This window comes from Corella eumyota, chromosome 2 (genome assembly GCF_963082875.1).
Source record: "Corella eumyota chromosome 2, kaCorEumy4.1, whole genome shotgun sequence".
NCBI classification, from domain to species: domain Eukaryota; kingdom Metazoa; phylum Chordata; class Ascidiacea; order Phlebobranchia; family Corellidae; genus Corella; species Corella eumyota.
The window spans coordinates 16,915,291-16,939,895 of NC_137491.1; the positions used below are offsets into that span (position 1 = coordinate 16,915,291).

Below are 24,605 nucleotides of genomic sequence, written 5' to 3' on the forward strand. Positions count from 1 at the left end.
TATAATTAAGTAATATCGTGAACACAAAAAATCTATAAAAAAGAAACTGACTTAACTTAGTTGTTTATTCGGAAAAAATACATATAAAAAATATATTTTAATACCTTTTTTAACTACCTTTGCTACTATTGGTTTATTTGTTAAAAATTAACTTTTTCATTATTTATTTACACAGTAGTTTATGTGAGTTCAAATGCACTTGTTAAACTCTAACATTTTTGCAAGTCAGCAATTTTTTTTGTAGTTATCTATTAATAGAATTCTTTTGATGTATGTGATTGCTTTATTACTTAAATAGGTTAGTTATTTTAAATTCTGATTTTAAAAGATAAGCAGGTAAATTGATGTGTAACAGTTTTGATTAATTTATTATTTGTGTCATATTACTTAAGCTATCATGGAACATAGTTTAAAACTATGCTCCTATGAACTAACTTAGTTTTAGTTAAATACTAACATAATATTCATTTTTTTATTATTTAGGATAAACTTTAGATTGATTGGTTTGGATTGAAGAAAAATGGGTGTAATTGTTGGATTTGGCAGTGGGTATATCTTTTCAATGCCTATTATTGATGTGGCATTCTTAATTGCTACTTCATATTTTATTTGGTCACTTATCAAACCTTTGTATGAGAGGAGAAAAAGATCATTCAAATTGCAAGAAATTGCTGGGTCACCACCAAAGCACTGGTTCTATGGCAATTTTTCCAAGGTAAAGCATTTTTAATACAATTGTTCGCTATATTTTTTAAACATCTTTTTTTTTTAATATAGTTATTGTTTTTAATAATAGTCTATTTTTATAGAGTTTACAGAATGTTTTTGGGTCAAAATGGTATGCAGATATAACAACTCAATTTCCAGTTATGATAAATTTTTGGTATACATTTTTCTTCTCTATTTTGTATGTCCATCATCCCGATTCTGCAGCTGCATATGTAAATAGTCATGGTATGGAAGTTACATTTAAACACATCCCATATTTGTTTTTATTATTTTAAATTATAACTCTTGATGGTAAGTAAAAACATTAAAATACAATTTAAAATGCGAAACTTAATTTTAGCACCTAAGAGAGCTAATGCGCCACTTAAACGATTGTTGGGAGATGGTCTCCTTTCAAGCTCAGGAAAAAAATGGTTCAGGAATCGTAGATTGTTAACACCAGCATTTCATTACAGCAGTTTAAAATTGTAAGTATTTTTTTTAATTTAATATAAAACAAAAACTAAATGTTGTTATTTTTGCATGGCCAGATATACTCGCGTTTTTAATGACTGTGTAAAAATAATGCTGAGAAAATGGGAAAAAAAGGTTGGAAAAAATATAAATATATCTGGTGATGTTAGTCTTATGACTATGGATATAATATTAAAATGTGCCATGTCATCAGACATCAACCCTCAAGAAAACAGGTAAAACATTTGATTTAAATATTTTACTTTTTTGGAATGTTAAATTTTACAAACAGTTTTATTTTTAGGTATTAAATTCTGTTATTTTTTTTGTGTGTACTCATTACTTTATTTTTTTTTAACAGTGATCACCCTTATTCAAAAGCATTAAAGAAATTTTCTCAGTTATTTAAGTTGAAATTGTCGACACCTATGTATCGAGTTGACTGGTTATTTAATTTAACAAAAAAAGGAAGGGAATATTGCGACTGTATTAACATTTTACACAACAATACGCAAACGGTAAACGTTTCCAATAAGGCCAAATATTATTAATTTTAAAAAATTTTTACAACTTAATCTTAGGCAGAAAACTATTCGGCAGGCTATTATGTTCAATTTTATGCTGCTGCCAAAGTCCACTCGAGACTGGGTTGGAGTAATGAATGTTACTTTATGTTTATACCCTATATCTCACTTTGAAAAAAAAAACAAGTACAACAATAGACATTTAGACCAGTGGCTTAAATTGTTCATGTATTTTAGATAATAGATCAACGCAAATCGGAGTTAATTGAATTAAACAGTGCCAAGAAGGATAATCCTACTACAACAAAAGACAAAAAATTTCACGATTTTTTAGACATGTTATTGCTAACTAAGGCAAGTGTTAAATTAATTTACCTTTTGTATAAACAGCACATTAATCATTTATTTATTAGGATGAAGATGGTAAGGGATTGACTGATTTAGAAATTCGAGATGAAGTTGATACATTTATGTTTGCAGGTCATGACACAACTAGTAGTGGTAAGGATTCTCTGTTTTTTCAAGTTGTACTGTTAGGGCAATGTCAAAAAATTTTTATTAAATTTTTATTAAAAGGAATTCAATGGGCCATACATAACTTTGCAAAGTACCAAGATTTTCAAGAAAAATGTCGACGAGAAATTAAAGACGTGATTGGAAATAAGGAGAATGTAGAATGGTAATGACAAAAAAATAACTGTTTTAAATGCTAGTTATGCCGTTTAAGGTTAATTTTAAAACATTTTTTGATCGATTATGTTGATGATATTTTAAAATTAGGCAAAGACTTACTTAAACAACTTTTATTTTTTATTTCAGGTCAGACATTCCCAAACTAGTCTACTTGAAAATGTTTTTAAAAGAAAGCTTGCGACTAAATCCTCCAGCATATCTTGTTACAAAACAATTAGATAAACCTATGGATATTCACAGTACCATGCATGCACAAGAACATACCACTATATCCAAGAATACAACAATAGCTCTATCTATTTATGGTTTACACAGAAATCCACATGTTTGGCAAGAGCCTGAGGTCATTTTCACTATATATTTGCTATTTAAGCTTTGGAATTATTAGCGTATTTTAAAATTTTATAATTATATATTTAAAATACTGGTTTTGTAGACCTTTGATCCAGAGCGATTTACCAAAGAAAATAGTAGTAAAAGATCAACTTATGCTTATCTGCCATTTTCTGCTGGTAGCAGGTAACTCTTAACCTAATTTATATTTTATAAACTTAGAATAGTTTACAAATTTAAACTATTTTTGTTGATATAAAATGTGTTTAATTTAAATTGGTTTTCATATGATAAAACTTAATATACGCTTTAGAAACTGTATTGGCCAAAACTTTGCAATGAATGAGATGGAAATAGTGTTGGCTCAAACTATCAGAAGATTTAGATTTTCAATTGAAAGTGACACCCCTGAATCTAAGACTGCAAGAAAAATTACTCTCCAAAGCATATCCGGTGTTCATGTTTATATTGAGAATGTGTAATAAGTAATTAAACCAACAAGTTGTAAAAAGTGCATTTCTTTAATTTACACAATGCTTTTTTAATTTTTTATAACAAATCTAATACTTAAAGTGTTCAATAACAAAAATATAATTGTATGCTCAGCTCTGTTGTAAATATGGATAGCTCTGCTTTTCAAATAATATTAATAAAATCTATATAAAAGTTTAATATTTCATATACTGTATTAGTATGTATTTTATAAAAGTTTTAATATTCGAGATATTGCTTTGATGGTTAATCATTAAATGCTTTAGTGGTTTAATTTGTTTTTACAATTACCTTAAAAATAGCAATTTAGGTTTGTTTACCTAGTGTAAACATTCCTATGCTGTCCTAGTTTTAGAAATTAAACAATTGTACATTGATACTAAGTTTGTATAGAATGGTAGGTTATGTTAGTGCTTGTATAGATTTTATTGTTAATATTATCGTTGCATTTTTCATAATACTTTTAAGGCTTTAGGGCTTAGCACAAAGTTAAATAGGAGAATAATGCTTTTATGCATGACTGCTTAATTATAAATTGTCATAAGCTTTAGAATTTATGTTATTTAGGTTTTTTTAAGTATATGTTGTTGTAAAAAATGACTTTTTTGAGTACTTTTGCACAATATGGCAGTGGATATATCTTTTCAATGCTTATTAGCGATGTGATATTTTGTATTGCAATATCCTATCTTATTTGGTCAATTGTTCAACCTTTGTATGAACGGAGAAAAATATCAATGATTGTGCAAAAAATAGCGGGCTCACCGCCAAAACATTGGTTTTATGGACATTATCCTTATGTATGTTCATTTTTATTATGCCTTATAATTTTTAAATTTAGTGTTATTGTTCTTTAAAATAAAATAGTTGTTTTATTATTAACATTTATTTTTTTTTCAAGAGTTCACCAAAAGCTATAGGAACAAAATGGTTAGTCGATGTGGTTACCCAATTTCCAGTTATGATGAATTATTGGTATACACTAACTTTGTCTTGTTTAAATGTTTATCATCCTGATTCAGCATCAGCATTTATAAACAGTGGAGGTAGTGTGATTAAAAATTTAAGCCATAGGTTTCCAAAGTGATTTTATTTGAAAAAATTATTTTTTATGTAATATTTAATAAAAGAATGCCAACTTTACGGCTAAGTTATTTATGCCATCTTGGGTTGACTTTGTCATTTTTAGTGTTTTTGATCTAGATCTAGTGATATTACACTAATCATTAACGTGAGAAAAAATTTTTGTACTTGTTTAGTACTTTAACTTCATTGTTGTCATACCACTTGTTAAAATTTCTATTAATTTTATTATGCAGCTCCTAAGAATGACTCAACATACCAAATGATAAAATCCTATTTGGGCGATGGTCTTCTTCTCAGCAGCGGAAAAAAATGGCATCGAAATCGAAGGCTATTGACTCCAGCATTCCATTACAGCATTCTTAAGTCGTGAGTTTTTGCATAACTAGAATGGTTGTCTGGTATCATTTTTAACCAGTTTGCAGCTAAATACCAAGAAAAAAGAAGTCTTGTAAATTCAACTTTTTTACATTAAAAATATAAAAAATTTAAAAAGTGTCTATGTTAATAAACTATAATTAGGTAGCCTTTTTTTATAAAATAATTTTTTATTATGTGTTTTTAGATATGTCCATATTTTTAACAATAGTGTTAAAATTATGCTACATAAATGGGAGAGTAAGATTGGAGAAAATATAGATATTTCAAATGATGTTAGTCTTATGACACTTGACACAATATTAAAATGTGCAATGTCATCAGATTTAGATCCCCAAAAATCATCGTAAGCATTTCGTTATACCATATTATTTAATTATTGTTTGAACACTAATATTTATTTAACTTCAATGTGATAGGTCAACTACACAACTTAACATAGAGTAATCCAAACCAGTCTCGAGTTGCATTTGGCAGTTTGGGATAATATAAATTATATTTGCAGATTATTCGGCAATTGACTAATATTTTATTCATTGTTTTAGCAATCATCCATATTTAAAAGCAATGAAAAGGTCATTTCATTTGTTTATAACAAGACTAAGAACACCATTACATTATATTGATTAGATTTATAAGCTATCAACAAATGGAAAGGAGTATTTTAATTGTGTTAAAATTTTACATGACCAAACAGAAACAGTAAGTTACTCTTTTTAACACCGCCTTTTTTATTTTAAATATTTGTAATTCTTTGTTGTTAATGCATTTTTTTTGTTTTGTTAGATTATAGCACAGCGTAAGTTGGAGTTGGAAAAATTAAGCAATGATACAAGTTCTACAAAACCAAAGGGCAAAGAAACGCTAGATTTTTTGGATATACTGTTGCAAACAAGGGTTAGTATTTTCTTGAAATTCTTATTTGTATGGCTTACCTTACAGCTTGATGTATCAAAACTTTATGTTGTTGAATAGAACAAAATAGTATCAAATTTTTTCACAGGATGAAGATGGTAAAGGATTGACTGATTTAGAAATTCGAGATGAAGTTGACACATTTTTGTTTGAGGGTCATGACACAACTGGGAGTGGTTAGTTTACAATTCCTTTAATGTTATCACAAATTTTATTTAATGAAACTAAATAGGCAAGTAAACGTATTTAGGAATTCAATGGGCAATACACAACCTTAGCCGATATCCAGAATATCAAGAAAAATGCAGACAAGAAATTAAAGAAGTGCTTGGTGATAAGGAAGATGTAGAATGGTAAAGTTTAAGCAGCATGTACATAAATAAAAATATTTAGTAGAAACCATGTTATAATACTATTCATACTTATTCTGTTTTTAGGTCTGACATTCCTAAGCTAGTATATCTGACAATGTTTATAAAGGAAAGTTAGCGATTGAATCCTCCAATATATGCAATTGGTAGAACACTCGACAAACCTTTGGATATTAACAGCGCCATGAATGCACAAGAACATACTATGATACCGAAGGGTGCAACTGTAGGTTTAATAATCTATGCTCTGCATAGAAATCGATATGTTTGGGATGAACCTGAGGTAACTTTTATAATATTAGCTGTTATACAATTTTAAATATTACAGTTAATTGTGGTTAAATATATTAATTTTTTTTTTTTGAAGAAATTTGACCCAGAGCGATTTACCAAGGAGAACGTTAGCAAAAGATCAACTTATGCTTACCTACCATTTTCTGCTGGTAGCAGGTAAATTTTAAAATTAATTTATATTTTTAATATTTACTTACTAAGCATTATTACATTCAAGAGTTATGGCTTTAAATTGTGTGTATTTATTATTTTGTGTTTACTTTTTTACACTTAAAACTTATTTTCTGATTAGAATTCTAAAAACGCTTGTCTTATATGGCATGTTACATAAAAAATTGTATTATAAATAAAATATTATTACAGGAATGTTGTATTTTTTAGAAACTGTATTGGCCAAAACTTTGCAATGAATGAAATGAAAATAGTGTTGGCCCAAGCCATCAGGAAATTTAAATTTTCTATTGAAAGTGACACCCCTGAATCTAAGACACTAAGATTGATTACTCTTCAAAGTGAATCTGGTGTATATGTCCACATTGAAAATGCATAAATAAAAATTAAAAATAAAAAAAATTGAAGAGGACGTTCATAACTGTAATTGTAATAAAATCGATGACAATTTTTTGTATGTAAATTAAAAAGTAATGTTGACAACAACTTGATTTTTAATTAAAGTGTGTGGTGTTCAGTATGCCCTTTGCAATTGCCATGCCTTAGAACAACATCTGTAAAACTTCACATTTTTTTCTATATATTTGTAAGTTTTTATGTATTTTTTAATAATTACCAATATTTGTAACATATGCTTAATTGTGTTTTTGCCAATTCTTTTTCATCAGATGTAACTTAAATTTTAAAAAATGAGTTTTACTAATATTTGGAATGTATTCACACAATATGGCAGTGGATTTATCTTTTCAATGCTTATAAGTGATGTGACATTTTTCGTGGCTACATCATATTTACTTTGGTCACTTACTAGACCTTTGCTGGGTAGAAGAAAAATATCAATGTACTTACAAGAAAAAGCAGGTTCCCCTTCTAAGCATTGGTTTTACGGTCATTTTCAACAAGTAAATAAATTTTACTGTAGTATAAACATAACACTTTATAATCATATTAGTTGAGTACCTACCTTATGGAATGCATTTTAAACTGTTAATTATTTACTATTTAAATACTTGTTTCAACATGATTGCAACAAACATTTACACCATCAATGTTATTTTTTAAAGACATATATATTAAATATTTATTATACATACTTACTTCATTCATTACGCCTAATTTTATTTACATATTTTACAGAGTTTAACTGTAGAGTTTAACTGCATATTGCACAACCTTTAGTGTACAGACTATGCTTCAGGATTTAAATGGTTAGTGGACAAAATTGCCCAATATCCAGTAATGATGAATTTTTGGTACACACCATTTCTTTCAATTTTGTACTTACATCAACCAGATTCAGCATCAGCATATGTAAATAGTGGTGGTAAGCAGGCAAAACAATTGTAAAAACTATTATTTATTTAAAAGTTTTTAAACAAAAAATTTTAAACAATGTTTTAGCTCCAAAAAATGAGGTTGTTTACAGAATGTTAAGACCTTGGCTTGGAGATGGACTGCTGATGAGTTCCGGCAAAAAATGGTTGAGAAATTGCAGGCTGTTGACACCTGCATTTCATTACAGTATTTTAAAGCCGTAAATTTTTTATTTTAAAAATTATTGTCTTATCATCCATTACCTAATATTTTTCAGATACACTATGACATTTAATAGCTGTGTAAAAATTATGTTGGATAAATGGGAAGCCAAGATAGGAAAAAACATAGAAATCTCCAATGATGTTAGTCTTATGACACTAGATGCAATTTTGAAATGTGCAATGTCATCAGATTTAAATCCTCAGAAATCAAAGTAATGTTGTTTACACTCTCAGAGGAATAATACAACTTTTTTCAATTGTGGCATCAAAATTTCTAGTTAGAATAGTTATAGCCCAACCGTATGCATCCATACTACAGGCTTTTAATTTTGATCTTTTCATTAATGCATATCTTATTAATAAATAATATAAAGTACCTAAAAATTTAATTATTGTTTTGTAGAAATCATCCATATTTAAAAGCATTGTCAAGAAAAATAGTTGTGTTTATTAAGGTTACAAACCCCGCTTCATCATTTTGATTGGATTTATAAATTTAGCAAAAATGGAAAAGAATTTAAAAATTGTGTAAAAATATTACAAGACCAAACTAAGAAGGTAAAATGTATTTTATAAATATTTTTATTTTCATGTTTATTTTGCTTACGCATTCTTATTTCAATCTACAAATTTTTAGTGTTATTTTAGTATAATTAATTGGTATTTTTTTGTCACCATATTTTAGATTATAGCAGAAAGAAAATTAGAATTGGAAAAAATTGAAAAATGTAATAAAAGTGTAGCTGGCATTAATATTAACCAAAGAGCTAAACATACATTAGACTTTCTGGACATACTTTTACAAACAAAAGTAAGTTAAGTAACTGATTATTAGTTAATGAATGTTTATTCATTATTTATTTAATTGTATTTAAATTGTTTTGTTCCTTTCTATTAGGATGAAGATGGTAAGGGATTGACTTACTTAAAAATCAGAAATGAAGTTGACACATTTTTGTTTGGAGGTCATGATACAACTGAAAGTGGTCAGATTATATTTAGTATTAATACTAATACATATTTTATTGTTTGGACTTTAATAAAGCAAGTGTATACATTTAGGAATTCAATGGGCAATACATAACCTTGCCAGGTATCCAAAATTTCAAGAAAAATGTAGAAAAGAAATTGAAGATGTGATTGGAGATAATGAAAATGTAGAATGGTAATAAAGTATTTTAAAATAATTTTTAATTTGAAATACTTCAAGTATTGATATTTAAAACTACACGTTATTTAATCAATGCTATAGGTCAGATCTTTCCAAGCTAGTCTATTTGACCAGGTTTATTAAAGAAAGCTTGCGACTGAATCCTCCTGTTTTTGCGATTGAAAGAAAATTAGTTAAACCTATGGATATTCACAGTACCTTGAATGCAAAAGAACATACCACAATACCAAAGGACTCTACATCATTATTAGTTATATATTCTTTGCATAGAAACCAATATGTATGGGATGATCCAGAGGTAATTTAGATGTAAACATTTCAATAGCTGAAGAGTGTAAACATTTTATTTAGGTGTTTGTTTTTCTTTTATTATCTTTAAATGACTCTTTGTTTTTTTGTAGACCTTTGATCCTGAACGATTCAATAAAGAAAATAGTAGTAAAAGATCAAGTTACGGTAGTAGGTAAGTTAAATTAAGACACTTTGCTTCTTTTCTTATCATAATATTTAAGTTTCCAAACCTTAGTTTTAAGAAAGTTGCAAAAAAATAATTCTATTGGCATTTTTTTAGAAACTGCATTGGTCAAAACTTTGCAATGAATGAAATGAAAATAGTGTTAGCTCAAACTATCAGGAGATTTAGGTTGTCAATCAAAAGTGACACGCCTAAATCTAAGATTATGAGAAAGCTTACTTTACAAAGTGAATCAGGTGTTCATGTTCATATTGAAAATGTAGAATAGAGTAGTGTTAAAAAATATTAAATATACTTTTTAAGTTGAAATATGCAATAAAACTAGTAACTATTTTTTTTAATGGCAATATTAAAATTATAAATTTATTGGTATTTTTTGTAAATATTTTATAATCTTATTTGTTTTACATTAATTCTTCAATTTTATGCAAATATATCGCACTTACATATTTCTTAGTTTGCAATTTACCTTTAACCTTTTAAATAATACACCAATGCAGCTCTGCAAAAAATCACTAAAATTATAATTTTTTTGATTAATTTAAAATGTAAGTTTTTTTTATTTTCATATATTATTGCTTGTGAAATAAATGTTAAAAATTCAACTTGTGTTTTTCCACAGTTTACCCAGTTTAAGTCACGTACAAAGTTTTGTCATAAAGTAAATATTAAATTAGCTGATATTTATTCATATGGCAAACAATTTTTGCTGACTGAAGTATTTTATGCTTCATGCTTAATGACTTTAGAAAAGTATACTACGTCAGTTTTGCTGAATAATTTACAATATAGCAATCATGTTTTATTTTGTTTATTAAAACTAATTTAAAATGTTTTAAAGGCTTGTTAGAAAGCTTTTACTGCATTAAATTCGATATTAAAACATGATTATGTTTGTTAATATTACTTTGAGTTTGTTGAAATTAATTATAAATATAAATGTGTTATAAAGGCTTAGTAAAAAATATAAAAGCTTTTTTTAAAAAAGTTATTATTAAAATTTTATATTTTGTATTGAATATATAGTTTAAAAGTGTAAAATGACATTACTAAGCTACTTTGTGCAATATGGCAGTGGATATTTATTTTCAATGCTCATCAGTGATGTAATATTTTTTATTGCTACTTCCTATCTAATTTGGTCACTTTTCAAACCTTTGTATGAGCAAAGAAAAATGGCAGCAATGTTAGACAAAATGGCAGGCACGCCACCCAAACATTGGCTATATGGCCATCTTCCTGATGTAAGTGTTTTATACGTGTTACTATTTATATTAAATTACAATGTATTAAAAATGTACATGTTTTAGTTTTTGCAAATATTTGTTGATAATTGTAGTACTTATTATATTTGTTTTTAGTGTTCAGATTATGCTTCAGGATTTCAATGGTTGATTGATATGTCTTCAAGATTTCCAGTTTTGATGAATTTTTGGATAGGTCCTTTTTTGTCTGAACTATTTGTTCATCATTCTGATGCAGCATCAGCATATATGAATAGTGGTGGTATGTTACAAATTCTTTAAATAAATACGCAGTTGTATGATTGCATAAAACTAAGCAAATAGAAGTGCAAACTTTATATTAAATTATGTGCTGTATTAGACCTGCTTAGATCATAAATGGTGTAAAAATTTCATAATATACTTTTAAAATTGAAACACTTTTAAATGTAAATTTCATTTTTTTAAATATTTTAGCCCCAAAGAATGAAAATGGTTATCGACTGATAAAACCTTGGTTAGGAGATGGTCTTTTGATCAGCAAAGGAAAAAAATGGCTCAGAAATCGAAAACTGTTGACGCCAGCATTTCATTACAGCATTCTTAAACCGTGAATATTCATTTGCTTTTTTATTAAAACCATGAAGTAACATTTAAATGTTTATTTTATTGTATATTGTTTATAACTTTTTTTTAATGTTATATTCTTAAGGTTATCATTTTAAATAATATTTAAAAAAAAAATTTTGTTTGTTTTGTTAGATATACCGAAATATTTAACAGAAGTGTGAAAATTATGCTAAGAAAATGGGATAAGAAAGTTGGGAAAAATATTGATATATCAGATGACATTTGCCTTATGGCACTAGATTCCATACTAAGTTGTGCTATGTCATCCAATACCAACCCACAAGTGGCTAAGTACAAGAAAAATTATTTAAAATATTACTGCACATATTTAATTTAAGTTATTAAAAATTGTACATCATTTTTTATAATTTTAGGTATCCTAAACGCTAAATAAAGATTGACTTTTTAATACATCAATTAATTGTTACAGAAATAAACAAAAAATCACACCCTATTAACAGTTTAAAATTATTTTGGAACTTAAGACAATCTTAAGGCCATAAACATTCACAAACATTATATTTTAAGGGGTAATGAGTACTTGGATAAAATGAAAAGATGCCAAGAGCTTTTACAATTAAGATTAAGGACACCATTGCATCACTTCGATTGGATTTATAATTTAACCCAAAATGGAAAGGAATTAGGAAAATGCATTGGAATTTTACATAAACACACTGAAACGGTAAATTGATCAGTATAATGCAACATGATGGACCAGATTTTTATTGTATTTTTTTCTGTAGGTGCATGAAAATTTTGTTTTTTCAAACTAAAAATATTTATATTTGTTTAGATTATAGCCAAAAGAAAATCTGAATTAAGTAAAAATAACAATATTGATACAACAAAACTCAATGACTTAGCAACATCCCGCAAAAAACCATTGGACTTCCTTGATATATTGCTACATACAAGAGTAAGTGGGGTTATTTTATAAGTTTTTTAGTATCTTTTTTAATAAAAAAACTTAGCAATAAAAAATGTTCTATTAGGATGAAGATGGAAAGGGATTGACTGATTTAGAAATTCGAAATGAAGTTGACACATTTTTGTTTGAGGGTCATGACACAACTGCAAGTGGTTAGTTTAATTTTTTTTTAATCTTTAAAAAGGGTATTATTAAAATTAATACCATCAACACTACTTTTAAAATTGGCAATTTTAGCTTAATAATACTTGAATTATTTTACATTATTTTTTTAAGGAATGCAGTGGGCTTTACATAATTTAGCCAAGTATCCAGAGTTTCAAGAAAAATGTCGACAAGAAATTAAAGAAGTGGTTGGAGATAAGGAGAATGTAGAATGGTAGAGTTTTACAATTCTATGTTTAAATTTAAATGTTTTATAGATTATTGTGTTATCATACTTGCTTGTATATATTACAAAACATAATTTTAGGTCTGATGTTCCTAAGCTGGTGTACCTGACAATGTTCATAAAGGAGAGTATGAGAGTAAATCCACCAGTGTTCGCAATTGGTAGAAAATTGGATGAACCTTTAGAAATCCAACAAACAAAAAAAAATGACAATTCCAAAGGATTCTTCACTTACATTAATGATTTCAACTTTGCATAAAAATCCACATTTGTGGGATGATCCTGATGTAAAAACTTGATTTGTAAAATATTAAACTAGTTTTTAGTTAACATAGTTAAAATTAGATAATAAAATAATGGTTTGGTTTGGAGGAATTGTTAAAGTTTATTGCAATAAGAAAATTTAAAATTCTTTAAACTTGCAGGTTTTTGACCCAGAACGTTTCAACAAAGAAAATAGCAGCAAGAGATCAGCTTATGCATACCTGCCATTTTCTGCTGGTAGCAGGTAAAATATCTTTTTACAGGTTTCGTTTTCACATTTTACTATTAATCATTTTTTTTATTTAAGAAACTGTATTGGCCAAAACTTTGCAATGAATGAAATGAAAATAGTGTTGGCTCAAACTATCAGGAAATTCAGGTTGTCAATCAAAAGTGACACCCCTGAATCTAAGGTTATGAGAAGCGTTACTTTACAAAGTGAATCAGGTGTTCATGTTCATATTGAATATGTAAAGTAAATTAACTTGGCTGTTAAACATTTAAAAGCACTTTTAATTATGGTGTCATCTAGTAGTATTACAAGTGATGTATATAAGTAGTAATATCGTCATGGTGCATATGTTTTTCAGGTGTTGTAATCTAGCTATCAAAATAGTTTATTGTATAAGCCAATTAACATTGTAATAAACGTGCTAAAAAATTATAAACTGTTATATTTATTTAATAATAAAATGGATTTAAATTCATTTAATTAATTGAAAAACAGATTTGTTACAATTGTTTATAGTTGATATATAAGCAATGTAGCTGATTTATTAATGTTATTAGGCTAATTAAAATGCATTTTGTTGTAAAGAAAGTTCAGTAGAAAAATTAAAAGGAATCTAAGATTATGAGAAAGCTTATTTCACAAAGTGAATCAGGTGTTCATGTTCATATTGAAAATGTAGAATAAAGTAGTGTAAAAAATAGTAAATATATATTTCAAGTTGAAGTATGCGATAAAACTAATAACTAATTTTTTTAATGGCCATATTAAAGTTAAAAATTTAATGGTATTTTTTCGCAAATATTTTATAATCTTATTTGTTTTACATTAATTTTTCAATTCTATGCAAATATATCGCACTTACATATTTCTTAGTTTGCAATTTACTTTTTAACCTTTTAAATAATACATCATCACAGCTATGCAAAAATCCACTAAAATTATAATTTTTTTAATTAATTTAATATGAAAATTTTTTTTATTTTCACATATTATTGCTTAAGGAATTAATGTTAAAAGCGAATCTTGTGTTTTTCCACAGTTTACCTACTGTAAGTCACAATGAAGTTTTTTCATAAAGTCAATATTGGATTAGCTAATATTTATTTATATGACAAAAAATTTTTGCTGACTAAAATATTTTTATGTTTTGTGCTTCATGACATTAGAAAAGTATACAACGTCAGTTTTGCAGAATAATTTACATCATAGCAATCATGTTTTATTTTGTTTATTAAAACTAATTTAAAATGTTTTACAGGCCTGTTAGAAAGCTTTTACTGCATTAAATTTGATATTAAAACATAATTATGTTTGTTAAAATACTTTTAGTTTGTTGAAATTACTTATAAATATGAATGTGTTATACAAGCTTATCAAAAAATATAAAAGCTTTTTTTAAAAAATTTATTATTAGAATTTTATATTTTTTATTGAATATATAGTTTAAAAGTGTAAAATGACATTACTAAGCTACTTTGTGCAATATGGCAGTGGATATTTATTTTCAATGCTCATCAGTGATGTAATATTTGTTATTGCTACTTTCTATCTAATTTGGTCACTTATCAAACCTTTGTATGAGCAAAGAACAATGGCATCAACTCTAGACAAAATGGCAGGCACTCCACCCAAACATTGGCTATATGGCCATCTTCCTTATGTTAGTATTTCGTACATGTTAATATTTATATTACATTATACTGTATTATAAAATTATATGTTTTAGTTTTTGCAAATATTTGTTGATAATTGTAGTACTTATTATATTTGTTTTTAGTGTTCAGATTATGCTTCAGGATTTCAATGGTTGATTGATATGTCTTCAAGATTTCCGGTTGTGATGAATTTTTGGATGGGACCATTTTCGTCTGTACTATTTGTTCATCATTCTGATGCAGCATCAGCATATACGAATAGTGGTGGTATGTTACAAATTCTTTAAATAAATACGCACTTGTATGATTGCATAAAACTAAGCAAATAGAAGTGCAAACTTTATATTAAATTATGTGCTGTATTAGACCTGCTTAGACATAAATGGTGTAAAAAATTTCATAGTATACTTTTAAAATTAAAACACTTTTAAATGTAAATTTCTTTTTTTTTTAAATATCAGCCCCAAAGAATGAAATTGGTTATCGATTGATAAAACTTTGGTTAGGAGATGGTCTTTTGATCAGCAAAGGAAAAAAATGGCTCAGAAATCGAAAACTGTTGACACCAGCATTTCATTACAACATTCTTAAACTGTGAATATTCAGCATTTGCTTTTTTATTAAAACCATAAAGTAACATTAAAATATATATTTTATTGTATGTTGTTTATGACTTTTTTTTAATGTTATATTCCTAAGGTTATTTTTTTAAATAATATTTTTGAAAAAATTTTTTGTTTGTTTTGTTAGATATACTGAAATATTTAACAGAAGTGTAAAAATTATGCTGAAAAAATGGGATAAGAAAGTTGGAAAAAATATTGATATATCAGATGACATTTGCCTTATGGCATTAGATTCCATACTAAGTTGTGCTATGTCATCCAATACCAACCCACAAGTGGCTAAGTACAAGAAAAATTATTTAAAATATTACTGCAAATATTTAATTTAAGTTATTAAAAATTGTACATCATTTTTTTTATAATTTTAAGTATCCTAAACGCTAAATAAAGATTAACTTCTTAATACATTAATTAAATGTTACAGAAATAAACAAAAAATCACACCCTATTAACAGTTTAAAATTATTTTGAAACTTAAGACAATCTTAAGGCCATAAACATTCACAAACATTATATTTTAAGGGGTAATGAGTACTTGGATAAAATGAAAAGATGCCAAGAGCTTTTACAATTAAGATTAAGGACACCATTGCATCACTTCGATTGGATTTATAATTTAACCCAAAATGGAAAGGAATTAGGAAAATGCATTGGAATTTTACATAAACACACTGAAACGGTAAATTGATCAGTATAATGCAACATGATGGACCAGATTTTTATTGTATTTTTTTCTGTAGGTGCATGAAAATTTTGTTTTTTCAAACTAAAAATATTTATATTTGTTTAGATTATAGCCAAAAGAAAATCTGAATTAAGTAAAAATAACAATATTGATACAACAAAACTCAATGACTTAGCAACATCCCGCAAAAAACCATTGGACTTCCTTGATATATTGCTACATACAAGAGTAAGTGGGTTTTTTTTATAAGTTTTTTAGTATCTTTTTTAATAAAAAAAATAAGCAATAAAAAATGTTCTATTAGGATGAAGATGGAAAAGGATTGACTGATTTAGAAATTCGAAATGAAGTTGACACATTTTTGTTTGAGGGTCATGACACAACTGCAAGTGGTTAGTTTAATTTTTTTTTTAATCTTTAAAAAGGGTGTTATTAAAATTAATACCATCAACACTGCTTTTAAAATTGGCAATTTTAGCTTAATAATACTTGAATTATTTTACATTATTTTTTAAGGAATGCAGTGGGCTTTACATAATTTGGCCAAATATCCAGAGTTTCAAGAAAAATGTCGACAAGAAATTAAGGAAGTGGTTGGAGATAAGGAGAATGTAGAATGGTAGAGTTTTACAATTTCACATTTAAATTAAAATGTTTTATCAATAATTGTGTTATCTATCATACTTGCTTGAATATATTACTATGACATAACATGTTTTTAGGTCTGATGTTCCCAAGCTGGTGTACCTAACAATGTTCATAAAGGAAAGTATGAGAGTAAATCCACCAGTGTTTGCAATTGGTAGAAAATTGGAAAAACCTTTAGAAATCCACAGCACCTTGAACAAACAAAAAAAAACGACAATTCCAAAGGATTCTTCACTTACATTAATGATTTCCACTTTGCATAAAAATCCACATTTGTGGAAAGATCCTGATGTAAAAACTTGATTTGTAAAATATTAAACTAGTTTTTAGTTAACATAGTTAAATTAGAATAGAAAATAATGGTTTGGTTTGGAGGAATTGTTAAAGTTTATTGCAATAAGAAACATTAAATTGCTTTAAACTTGCAGGTTTTTGACCCAGAACGTTTCAACAAAGAAAATAGCAGCAAAAGATCAGCTTATGCATACCTGCCATTTTCTGCTGGTAGCAGGTAAAATATCTTTTTACAGGTTTCGTTTTCACATTTTAATATTAATCTTTTTTATTTATTGAAGAAACTGTATTGGCCAAAACTTTGCAATGAATGAAATGAAAATAGTGTTGGCCCAAACCATTAGAAGATTTAGGTTGTCTATTAAAAGTGACACCCCTGAATCTAGGGTTATGAGAAGCATTACCTTACAAAGTGAATCAGGTGTTCATGTTCATATTGAATATGTAAAGTAAATTAACTTGGCTGTTAAACATTTAAAAGTACTTTTAATTGTAGTGTCGTCCAATAGCTTTACGAATTGTGTATATAAGTAGTAATATGGTCATGTTGCATATGTTTTTCAGGTGTTATAATTTAACTATCAAAATAATTTATTGTATAAACCAATTAAATTGGAATAAACATGCTAAAAAATTGTGTAAGGGTGTTTTGATAAAATGATTTACTAAATTATTTTAAAATTTTTTTTAATAAAATAGATTAAAATTTGTTTAATTAACTAAAAGACTGATTCTTTATATGATTGATATATAGGCAATAAAGTTAATTTATTAATATTATTACGCTAATTAAACTGCTGTTTTATTTTAAAGAAAGTTTGCATCAGCAGAAAATTTAAAATTGTATTTAAAAAACAACATTGGTAATGTGAAAAAATCAATTCTTTTACGATTTAAAAATTATGCATTCAGTTTATTTAAAGGTTTTGAATTTTTTCATGCGTAAAATAACAGGCTTGAAAAATATTTCATTTTATTTTTATATCCACTCATGCTTAAAATAACAAGTTGAAAAACATTTTATGTGTATTCAGTCATATCATTTTAGATAGCAAAATAACAATTTTGTTTTTGCATGGTATTAAACTTTGGTCTACTTTAAATGACATTTTGCTCTGTTGTTTATCCAAACCTCTAGGGCATTAAACCATGAAATCTAATCTATTTACTTATCTCCTGCGCTGCAGTAACCAGTAGGGAATTATTCTGCAAATTTTTTTTAAAGATTCAGCCACAGTTTTATTTTATTTTCAACAGTTTTTCAGTTGTTAGTTATAAAAATGGTAAAATATGATGAAAACTTAGTTGTGTAAATTTGTATGTATGTTTTATATCTAAAAAAAAATTATTAAAATAAAATTATTAAAAGTTGTTTATAAAACTTTAGATTTGTTAAAATATAAAAGAAAATAATGACATTTTTTGTCAACTTTGTCCAATATGGCAGTGGGTATATTTTTTCAATGCTTATTAGTGATGTGATATTTTTTATCGCTACATCCTATCTAATTTGGTCACTTATTAAGCCTATATACAAGCACAGAAAAATGGCAATGATCTTAGAAGAAAAGGCAGGTTCACCACCCAAACATTGGCTATATGGAAATCTTCCTAAAGTAAGATTGTTTTTTGGTTAAAATTAATAATAAATCTGTAATACTTCTGTTTATTGTTATTTTCGTGCATGTATTTTTGAGCCCTTTTAATGGTACTTTTCTAGTGCACAGATTATGCTTCAGGATTTCAGTGGTTGGTTGATATGACAAAAACATTTCCAGTTATGATGAATTTCTGGTATTCGCCTTTTCTTACCGAATTATATCTTCATCATTCCGATTCAGCAGCAGCGTACGTTAATAGTGGAGGTATGTTAACAGTTTTGTTTTTAAAAAAGACAACAAACGATTACTGGATATGTAACAAAAAATTGTTTTAAATTTATAGCTTTAAGTAAAAATAGTATTCAGAATTAAATATATATTTACAGTTATTTAACATTTTGTAGCACCTAAAAATGAATTTGTCTATCAATTAATAAAACAATGGCTTGGTGATGGACTCCTAGTCAGCAAAGGAAAGAAATGGCAGAGAAAGCGAAGGCTGTTGACACCAGCATTTCATTACAGCATTCTAAAACAGTAAATCTTTATTATTTGTCCTAAATTTATACCTAAAGTTTAACATTGCAAAAGTTTGTTAAAATATTCTTTAAATTTATTTTTATTAACAAAAAAATATTTTTAGCATATTTATGGATTAAAACAAAGCACATCAAATTATTGTTAGGTATTCTGTGGTTTTTAACAAAAGCGTAAAAATCATGCTGAAAAAATGGGATAAAAAGGTTAAGCAAAACATAGACATATCAGATGATGTTAGTCTTATGGCATTAGATTCCATATTAAGTTGTGCAATGTCATCCAATACCAACCCACAAGAGGAAAGGTATGGAAATAATTAAATAATATCAATTAGTAAAAAAATTTATTTTCTTTTTAAACTAATAGAATTAAAAAAATAAATCTTTTTTAGTGGTAACGAGTATTTAGATGCAATGAGAAGATGCCAAGAGTTGTTTCAACTAAGATTAAGGACACCTTTATATTTCTTTAGTTGGATTTATAATTTAACAAAAAATGGAAAAGAAATGGCCAGCTGTATTGAAATATTACATAAACACACTGAAGCGGTAAATTTGACAGTAGGGTTGTAAAGCAATTTTAAAGACTATTTTTTACTTTTATTTATCATTGATGTGGGAACATTGACTTTACCTAAACATAAAATAACATCAGTTTCCCCGATCTAGTCTTGAGTTACCTTTGGCAGTTGGCCGAAAACTAAATTTCTAATTAATTGTTGACTAAGCAAGAGTTCATACTGTTTATAGCTCCTTACTTAAAGGTGCTACAGCATGGAACCTGTGAAAATTAAATCAGGACCCCATGTAAGGACACTAAATGTTCTGACCACTACACCACACTGCCTTATGTTAAAAAGTGTTTAGTTTTTTCACTACAAAAAGGTTTTAAATTGTTGTTAGATTATAGCTAAGAGAAAATTGGAATTAAGTGAAAATGACAATATTGATGCAACAAATCAAAATGACATAGTTTCTCAAGATAAGAAAACATTGGACTTTCTTGATATACTGTTAAGAACAAAAGTAAGTGTTGCAAACTTATAACTTCAACAATATGTTTAATAGCAAAATGTTTAACTATAAATTTTAATATAAACTTTAGGATGAAGATGGAAAAGGATTGACTGATTTAGAAATTCGAGATGAAGTTGATACATTTTTGTTTGGAGGCCATGACACAACTTGGAGTGGTTAGTTTACATTTTTTAAAACTTTTATCTAAGGTCAACATTTCAGTCAAGGCTCTTTAAAAATACATATTATAAAAGTTTAAAATATTAGCACTATTTTTTGTTCAAGGAATGCAGTGGGCTTTGTATAATTTTGCCAAGCATCCAGAGTTTCAAGAAAAATGTCGAAAAGAAATTGAGGACGTGGTTGGCGATAAGGAGAATGTTGAATGGTAACTTCACTGTTAAATTAAAAACTGTCTATCTTACAATAGGTTTATATATGAATGTGTTTTATTACCTACCTTTCCAAATTCTTTTTTTAGGTCTGACTTGACTAAGTTGGTGTACCTGACAATGTTTTTAAAAGAAAGTTTAAGAATGTATCCCCCAATTTTTCTAATTGGTAGAAAATTGGAAGAACCTTTAGAAATTCACAGTACCATGAACAAACAAGAAAAAACGACAATACCCAAAAACGCTTCAATCTCTTTAGTTATAACTTCTTTGCACAAAAATCCACATTTGTGGGAAGATCCAGATGTAAAATAAAAACAAATTTTTGTAAATTAAAAAAAAACTTATATTAATGTAAAATTTGACAGAAATTAAGGTGTTTTGATACATGTAAAAGAGTTCAAAAAGTTCAATTGGTGTAGTATTTTACCAATGTTTTATTAAATTTTGCAGACCTTTGACCCAGAGCGATTTAACAAAGAAAATAGTAGTAAAAGATCAGCTTATGCTTATCTGCCTTTTTCTGCTGGTAGCAGGTAACTTTAGTTGTTTGTCCAAAACAAACAAACTGTGATGTACAATTTTTTTAACCATACTTATGCTTTTTTAGAAACTGCATTGGCCAAAACTTTGCAATGAATGAGATGAAAATAGTGTTGGCTCAAACTATCAGGAGATTTAGGTTGTCAATCAAAAGTGACACCCCCGAATCTAAGGTTATGAGAAAAATTACTTTACAAAGTGAATCAGGTGTTCATGTTTATATTGAACATGTGAAGTAAAAGTATACTGCTGCTAAAATACTACTTTGAAGTTGTTGTATATAGAAGTCTTTTAGCTGTTGTGATCAAACGTTCAACGTTTTAGCTTTCGTTATTATGCTATAAATGCCTATTAGCTTAACCAGTAACGGCATGAAAGCTTAGCCCTACTAACAAATTATCTTGTAAAAAAACAAGCTGTCATTAAATTTATGTTGTTTTGTATTTATACACAGAAAAGCAGTTATTTTTGAAGAATTTTTACACAAAACCGTTTTATTATATACTAAATCCCCTAAAGGCAGTTACAAATTAAAGGGTCATGATTGGCATATATATATTTAAATTTTTAGAACAATTTGAAAAAGAATTTGCTAAATTTTTGACAAAACTAAAAATCAAGATGCAAAGACGCGCTTAGTTAATTGAGATGAAAAAGTTACCGATCTTGTGTTAGATTCTGGTCGTGACGAAATACTTTGATAAAAACCTTTATTAATGTCCTCAAAATTAAGGTCTTGTGTCCATTCGTATAATTCTTTAGCTTCGTTGTCTTCTGGCTCACCTTCGGCTATGTTTTTATTTTTTATGACATTTCTATGGCCTGAGATAGGGGGGACTTGTTGTCGAGCAACTGATGTTGTGGGTTTAGAGGATCCTCTGTTGTCTGGGGCAACACGTTGTGGTGAAGACGCACGGACAGTTAAGTCGACCTTAAAAATTAAAAAAAACATTTATTAAAAAAAATTAATTTTTGACAAGCCCTTAATAAAAATCAATTTGATTTAATTAGTTTACATTTTTATTGTCTTTAAGGTTACTATCTGGCTGTGACTCCAGACCATACAATTTTCTCATCCTGGCAACCCGTTTTCTTGATTGAACCGATCTTCTTTGAGTTTGAGAATCAGCTGTTTGGGGATTTCGAAAAATTGTTTTCATCAAGGGGTAAGCACTGTTTGGTGGTGAACTACAAAAAGTAATTTAAAAATTAATTTAAGGGTTATTCATTATTTTTTTAATTGAAATGATGACTTACAGTAATTTTGAGATCACTTTAAACTGTTCAAGCTGTATGTCTTGTGTGACAGGCCTTGATAACAGAATAGGCATTTCAGATTGTAATCTCGGACTTGCAGTTTTAGTATGCAGATACTCCATAATATCGTACATAATACTCTGTCTGGGCAAAGCCTCTAATGATAATTGTCGCCAATAGTTTTCTTTGCCGCCAAGATAAGAAGGTGTTTCATCCATATTACTTAAATACTAAAACAAAAAATGAGAAATCAATTTATATTTTTATGGATCACTACTACAACTTAATAACAAATTCCTAAGTTTAAAGCAGTACTTGTATTTCAAAGAGTGGTAAAACATAAACTACCAGTCTATCTATAAAATCGAAATGTAAACATAAAATTAATTAGCATTGTAAGAAAAAGGGTTTAAATTACTAAATCATGCAAGTATATTAAAAAATAGCTTTGAATAATTATTTACTTACTTGCATGTAGTCTTTAATTGTCGTTACATCAACTTCATCAGTAATTTTGTCTTTTTCAAATTGGCAAGCATCGATAATCATTTGATCGTAAAATTTGCGATGGCCCATTAACTTACATGCATCAGTTGCTGCCTAAAAAAAGTATTTAGAAATGGCTGATTTTACAACCTTACCAAAAGGAACTATCTCTACATAGCAGATCAATTTAAAGATATTTTTTAAGGTTTGTTATAGATTAAAAAATGTTAACTATCGTCTTAATATTTGGTTTGACAAAAACAATTAATTACTAGGCTTTATTTTAAAGAATGCAATTTTGAGGCATAAAAAATATCATTACCCATAGCAAGACAAAATATGACATACTTTTTAAATTATTTTTTTTAATTAGCAGACTACTTACAAATGAAGCTGGTCGAATTATCTTTTTTCCGCTTATGTATTTCGTGCCATTGCTAACCAAATAAATTTTAAATAAAATAATCGGCGGAAATTCTGTTCCACCAAATCGAAATCGAACTTTGGCATTGACACTTGGATCGTTTAACAACTCAGCTTCTTTAGGACTTATTTTTCTTAAAATGTCGTAAGTCCAGGATTGTTCCTAAAATGAAAAAAGTTTCCATTTATTAATAAAACACAACAAAACAAATATTATTTAATTTAAAAAAAAAATCATGACTTAACTAATTATGTTTTGTAGAACATCAATAGTTAAATTTTATTATTACTGTACTATACGTACTGGGCATTACCATACATTTTAAGTTCAACTCCCGCTGCTTTTATTGGGCCGAGTAACATATCTGTACTTTATGTTTTGGCTGTAAAGTCGTCCTTTTTATATTGGGGATGTATTAAAATAAAGATTCTGTAGCAACTATATTTTAATGCCAAAATTGGCAAAACGATTTTAACTTACAGCAGCTCTCACTGCGTGTTTGAGCAAAACAAACATTTGCCGATCTCGATATGAAAGATAAGCTCGCTCTATCGTAGTTGCTGCAATCAGGTTTCTAATTCTAAAAAAAACAAAAGTTTTATTCCCAGTACTTACAGGTTGTAAATATAAGTTATAAGTAATTTTGGTAGAATATAAAACGAAAGAGAAATAAAGGGTTCTTTATATAAAAAAAGGTTTATTTTATTATTGTAACACTTCTTTAACACTGTAACAGTCTTAAGGTCAATTTTTACGTTTATTAATCAAAACTCATTTTTACCTAACTCAAAAGTTAGAATATGAGCTTAAAAGTTTCTTTATTTATTATACTGTTAAACTTACTGTTTTTCGGATTCAGCTGTATTTTCTTCATATTGAGACTGCTGCGATTGTGAATTGTTTTTAATCATTTTTTTCTGTTGAAAATTGTTTTATATTTCAAAGCACAATAAAAAAAACCCTCTTTTTCCCTTGGTTTTAAATTAGGTGTTCGTTTTTTTTAATCAAAGGCTTATAAACAAACAAAATAATTTTTTTTTTAATATTGTGTACGTTTTAGGTTGCCATAGCAATACGCTTTTAGTGACTGTTTGTTAAAAATGACATATTCTTTATTTTTATGAAGTTAGTTAGCATTAAATCGTAA

At 27.4% G+C, this 24,605-nt stretch overlaps 3 protein-coding genes and 2 pseudogenes across 5 annotated transcripts; 4 read left to right on the forward strand and 1 right to left on the reverse strand.

The window, feature by feature from the left end:
- Positions 1-173: 173 nt before the first annotated feature.
- On the forward strand, positions 174-7,324 carry LOC145742545 (uncharacterized; annotated as a pseudogene). Its single transcript, XR_014280955.1, has 23 exons — positions 174-298; positions 484-715; positions 810-954; positions 1,070-1,196; positions 1,260-1,418; positions 1,544-1,700; positions 1,944-2,060; positions 2,120-2,207; positions 2,283-2,385; positions 2,526-2,742; positions 2,836-2,918; positions 3,046-3,210; positions 3,835-4,024; positions 4,126-4,270; positions 4,544-4,676; positions 4,873-5,031; positions 5,231-5,387; positions 5,472-5,582; positions 5,689-5,776; positions 5,851-5,953; positions 6,038-6,254; positions 6,339-6,421; positions 6,647-7,324. The product of XR_014280955.1 is annotated as an uncharacterized LOC145742545 (transcript).
- LOC145742546 (cytochrome P450 4B1-like) lies at positions 7,126-10,117 on the forward strand. Its single transcript, XM_082560321.1, has 12 exons — positions 7,126-7,338; positions 7,616-7,760; positions 7,838-7,970; positions 8,028-8,186; positions 8,378-8,401; positions 8,445-8,532; positions 8,660-8,785; positions 8,873-8,960; positions 9,037-9,139; positions 9,227-9,443; positions 9,547-9,608; positions 9,717-10,117. The coding sequence occupies exons 1-12, from the start codon at positions 7,126-7,128 to the stop codon at positions 9,886-9,888; spliced, it is 1,530 nt and encodes a 509-aa protein (XP_082416447.1). The 3' UTR covers positions 9,889-10,117.
- A 553-nt stretch (positions 10,118-10,670) lies between these two features.
- Positions 10,671-13,702, forward strand: LOC145743271 (cytochrome P450 4B1-like; annotated as a pseudogene). Its single transcript, XR_014281002.1, has 11 exons — positions 10,671-10,864; positions 10,982-11,126; positions 11,321-11,453; positions 11,606-11,764; positions 12,002-12,158; positions 12,270-12,392; positions 12,469-12,556; positions 12,681-12,783; positions 12,877-13,082; positions 13,221-13,303; positions 13,367-13,702. The product of XR_014281002.1 is annotated as a cytochrome P450 4B1-like (transcript).
- A 1,180-nt stretch (positions 13,703-14,882) lies between these two features.
- On the forward strand, positions 14,883-21,739 carry LOC145742547 (uncharacterized). The gene is made up of 22 exons (XM_082560322.1): positions 14,883-14,951; positions 15,069-15,213; positions 15,408-15,540; positions 15,697-15,855; positions 16,095-16,251; positions 16,363-16,485; positions 16,562-16,649; positions 16,774-16,876; positions 16,980-17,196; positions 17,334-17,416; positions 17,481-17,643; positions 18,606-18,815; positions 18,920-19,064; positions 19,205-19,337; positions 19,486-19,644; positions 19,732-19,888; positions 20,243-20,365; positions 20,445-20,532; positions 20,642-20,744; positions 20,838-21,054; positions 21,202-21,284; positions 21,359-21,739. Exons 1-22 carry the CDS (start codon positions 14,883-14,885, stop codon positions 21,528-21,530), a joined length of 3,030 nt encoding a protein of 1,009 aa, XP_082416448.1. The 3' UTR covers positions 21,531-21,739.
- LOC145743272 (uncharacterized protein CXorf58-like) lies at positions 21,720-24,475 on the reverse strand. The gene is made up of 7 exons (XM_082561196.1): positions 24,302-24,475; positions 23,939-24,038; positions 23,420-23,620; positions 23,017-23,148; positions 22,549-22,778; positions 22,308-22,479; positions 21,720-22,222 (listed from the first exon to the last, which is right to left on the reverse strand). Exons 1-7 carry the CDS (start codon positions 24,367-24,369, stop codon positions 21,908-21,910), a joined length of 1,218 nt encoding a protein of 405 aa, XP_082417322.1. The 5' UTR covers positions 24,370-24,475; the 3' UTR covers positions 21,720-21,907.
- Between the last annotated feature and the right edge of the window lie 130 nt (positions 24,476-24,605).